The sequence below is a fragment of the Bison bison genome, unplaced genomic scaffold, assembly GCF_000754665.1.
Source record: "Bison bison bison isolate TAMUID 2011002044 unplaced genomic scaffold, Bison_UMD1.0 scf7180017864240, whole genome shotgun sequence".
NCBI classification, from domain to species: Eukaryota; Metazoa; Chordata; class Mammalia; order Artiodactyla; family Bovidae; genus Bison; species Bison bison.
In genome coordinates, this window is record NW_011494812.1 from 84,963 (window position 1) to 88,918 (window position 3,956).

Genomic DNA, 3,956 nt, shown 5'->3' on the forward strand with positions numbered 1-3,956 from the left:
GAGCTCTCTACAGTCTGTGGGCTAGCAGTGTGCTGATCTTTTAAAGTTTCTTTCCCTACCCAATCCCCCCTTTTTAATGAGGTTTCAGTGAGGTCTGTTAGGGGTGCATCCTGCAGCTTAATTGGCTTAAAATGTTCTCTCCTTTGGTGTGGTCTCTTTGGGGACCAATTGGGAGAAAAAAAACCAATAGTGTAACTGTTTTGATACTGAAAATTGATAAATGTCTTTTTGAAATAACCAGTCCCTCCAAAATAAATAAATAAATCCAAAAAATAAAAAATAAAAAAATAAAAACATGGTAGACATTATACCATAGATACAACTTTATGTCCTGTTTTAAAACTTAAGTAGTAGTTGTAAAGTTTTTTCCACATACTGTCTGTAACTCTACGTTGGAAAAAGAGATTTAGACAAGCCGGTTGTGAAAAACATGATACTTAAGTGAGTGGCTGTGACCGCGGCTCTTTGCAGCTCAGATACCTAATGAGAGGGACCATCTGGCAGATGAAAAAGGGATCCCTGGACTGAGGGGGTTGGAATAAGTCCCGGGAGAGTCAGAATGGGAGTCCTGCCTGCCTCCAGGTTTAAGACTTGGCCAGCAACAAGGTCAAGTTCAGGCTTTTGGCAGCCCCGGAAACCGGGGTGTGTGGGCGGTCGTTGGGGAAGGACTGAGGAGGTGGGGGGTGGGGCGGAAATTCGAGGTCCGAGAGCAGAGCTAGGAAGTGGGGTGCTTGCTGTTTCTGTTCTTCTGGGGGCTTCCGCAGATTTGGCGGAGTTTTGAGAATGAGTGGAACCGGGCTGAGGGCGGAGAGAGGGAGCCAAGCAAGGAAAGGGGCCGACGTTCGCGGCGGGCGGGTGGAGACTGATGCACCTCGAAAAGCCCGGAAGTTGATCCATCAGCCGGAGAACCTACTACTCCCTGCCTTCAGCTGCTTGGCCCCTGGAGACCGAGCTCGATTCAGAGCGAGCAGACATCACCCTTTCTTCCCAAACCTAACTGTTTCTTTCTTTCTTTTTTCCTTCCTTCTCCCTTCTGTGCTCTCCCTCCCGTTTCCCCGGCTCCTCCGATCTGTATTCTCTCCAGCCCCGCAAACGCCTTTCTCCTTCCAGGGCCTCCAGATCTCCTCGTTCGCCAACCGCAGCTGGACGCGCACAGACGGCCTCGCGTGGCTGGGGGAGCTGCAGCCCTATACTTTGCGCAATGAATCGAACACCATCGGCTTCCTGAAGCCTTGGTCTCGGGGCACATTCAGCGACCAGCAGTGGGAGCAGCTGCAGCATACACTTCTGGTTTATCGCAGCAGCTTCACCAGGGACATCTGGGAATTCGTGGAAAAGCTGCACGTCGAATGTGAGCTGAGGGATGGGATCCTGGACAGCTTCCCAGGGGGAGACAGTGGATGCTGAAGCCCAACCGGGAGGTTCTGGCCCCACGTGATTGTCTCCTCTCTCCGTTTTGAGTCCCACTTCTGCCTGAGAGGTCCCAGCTTGAGTCCTCAAAATACCGCTTGTACATCCCGCTGCAGGTCACCCATTCTCATTTACATGAACTTTGGGGTCCCCAGTATAACGCTCACACCAATTTCTTCAACTCCTTTCAGTCTTCTAAGCTCTTCATAGATATCTTTCCATTCCTCTCCTCAGATCCACTTGAGATCCAGATAGCTACAGGATGTGAGTTGCTCCCGAGGAACATCTCAGAAAGCTTCTTACGCGCAGCATTTCAAGGAAAGGATGTCCTGAGTTTCCAAGGAATGTCTTGGGTGTCAGCCCCAGATGCCCCGCCTTTTATCCAGGAGGTCTGCAAGATGCTCAATCAGGACCAAGGGACCAAGGAAACAGTGCACTGGCTCCTCCATGACATCTGGCCCGAGTTGGTCAGAGGCCTCTTGCAGACCGGGAAGTCTGAGTTGGAGAAGCAAGGTCAGCCTGCCTTTGTCACCTCCTGCCCTCCACTCCACTCTGGGGCTCCATCTAGGGTTTTCATTCCAGGGTTCACATCCCTTTAAGCATCACGGGAAGAAGAGGGGATGGATAAGGTGTGAGGGTATTTAAACACTCCACAGACATTAACTAGGTACCTTTTGGGTTCCATGAATTGAATTAAATAAACCCTGGGGGTCAGTCAGGATCTGTGCTTGAGAAGGGAGAGAAGGCAGATGAACAGTTAAAGCAGTGTCCTGCTGGCTCAGATGGTAAAGGGTCTGCCCACAATGCAGGAGACCCGGGTTTGACCCCTGAGTTGTGAAGATGCCCTGGAGAAGGAAATGGCAACCCCCTCCAGTATTCTTGCCTGAAAAATTCCGTGGACAGAGGAGCCTGGTGGGCTACAATCCATGGGGTTGCAAAGAGTCAGGCATGACTGAGTGACTAACACTTAGAAACTTGCTACGTATGTTACAGCTGAACACAGGGTGCTCTGGGAGTACAGAGTAGGGGCATTTACTGGAGACTGGACCAGGGAAGGGAATGGGGATCGGGGAAGGCTTTCCTGGAGAAGCTAATACAATCGGATTGAAACGGTGGGAGTTCATCTCCAGAGGACTGATGAGCCTGCTGTGAAGTCCAGAGCCTCTGATGTGGAGTCTTCACTCTAAGATGTCTCATTCTCCTATTGAATACAGTGAAGCCGGAGGCTTGGCTGTCCAGTGGCCCCAGTCCTGGGCCTGGCCGTCTGCTGCTGGTGTGCCATGTCTCAGGATTCTACCCAAAACCTGTGCGGGTGATGTGGATGAGGGGCGAGCAGGAGGAGCCTGGCACTCGGCAGGGAGACGTCATGCCCAATGCCGACTCGACTTGGTATCTGCGAGTAACCCTGGATGTGGCGGCTGGGGAGGCGGCTGGCCTGAGTTGCCAAGTGAAGCACAGCAGTCTAGGAGACCAGGACATCATCCTGTACTGGGGTGAGAAGGAACTGGGGCCCAGCTGGGGATGGGAGGAGGTGGTCCTCAAGCACAGAGGGAGGGCCTAGGGAAGGGGAGGGAAATGACACACCTTGGATGGAGGAAATGAAGCCCCAGCCAGGAGTGATAGAAGGAGGGGATTCTCAAAGGGGAGGAACAAAGATCTGAACTGAAACAGGATGGAGACAAGGTGTTCCCTATTTAAGAAAGAACAGACTAAAATCCCCACTGATCCAGAAATAGGTGGCAAGTACAGAACACCAGGAAGATTTGTTCCCCAGAGGAAAGAACTGGGGACTTTGAAAGGCAGGGTAACAAAGATAGCTGTGGTTTGTTGAGTGCTTTCTCGGTGTGAGCTGAACACTCTGCATACAGCAGAGGATGTATGAACAATCATCCCAGCTCTCCTTTGAGCAGGTACTATTGTTTTCATGTTACAGATGAGAAATTGAGGCGAAGCCAGGTCAGCCTGTCTGAGTCTCATCATTAGAAAGTGGAAGAGCTGGATTTAGACTCAGGTTTGGACTAGCTGTGAAACTAGTGCCTTGCTCCATATGAGTACTAGCATATGCTGAAGTGAACCGAATTATAGATGTCCAGACCCCAAGAAAAGATGGGGCGTCTAAAAACTTCAGAGGAATACAAGTGGGCACATTAAACAGGACAAGAAAATAAGCATCTGGCATGCTCACATGTGCTTATAGTAGGAGATATATGCAGATTCCCGGACTGAGACACATCCTGTGTCCCCCACACAGATGGGAACCATGTCTCCAGGGGCTTGATTGTTGCCCTGGTACTACTGGTGTTCGTCCTTCTGTTTGTTGGAGGCTTAGTCTTCTGGTTTAGGAAGCACCGGTAAGTCTCTCCTTTCCATCTCCTCCCTACCTCAACCCCTCTGCCCAGGTTTTCTCCTCTTCCCTTTTCCTTAATGGTCTCTGTTTTCTCTCACAGCCGCTATCAAGATATCCCATGACTCTCCTGACCACACCTATCTGTCTGGACTTCAGGATCTCAGGGCTTTAGCCCTCAGAATTTGAGGGTTACCTTGAA

General features: G+C 50.8%; 1 protein-coding gene across 2 annotated transcripts; it reads left to right on the plus strand.

The window, feature by feature from the left end:
• Nucleotides 1-672: 672 nt before the first annotated feature.
• LOC104993522 (antigen-presenting glycoprotein CD1d-like) lies at nt 673-3,945 on the plus strand. 2 transcript variants are annotated; one of them, XM_010846831.1, is made up of 5 exons: nt 673-1,351; nt 1,645-1,923; nt 2,625-2,903; nt 3,662-3,761; nt 3,858-3,945. In XM_010846831.1, exons 1-5 carry the CDS (start codon nt 784-786, stop codon nt 3,877-3,879), a joined length of 1,248 nt encoding a protein of 415 aa, XP_010845133.1. In that variant the 5' UTR covers nt 673-783; the 3' UTR covers nt 3,880-3,945. The 2 variants fall into 2 exon arrangements, with proteins under 2 accessions (XP_010845133.1, XP_010845132.1); XM_010846830.1 differs by lacking the exons at nt 3,662-3,761; nt 3,858-3,945 and adding an exon at nt 3,344-3,649 and having other exon boundaries at nt 702-1,351.
• The last annotated feature ends 11 nt before the right edge of the window (nt 3,946-3,956 follow it).

Bases quoted from the DNA above. Each gene is read 5' to 3' on its own strand.
- LOC104993522 (XM_010846831.1), top strand. From the start codon at position 784: ATGAGTGGAACCGGGCTGAGGGCGGAGAGAGGGAGCCAAGCAAGGAAA. The intron at 1,924-2,624 runs GTCAGCCTGCCT...TATTGAATACAG, and splicing joins GTCTGAGTTGGAGAAGCAAG to TGAAGCCGGAGGCTTGGCTG. The intron at 3,762-3,857 runs GTAAGTCTCTCC...TTTCTCTCACAG, and splicing joins TTCTGGTTTAGGAAGCACCG to CCGCTATCAAGATATCCCAT.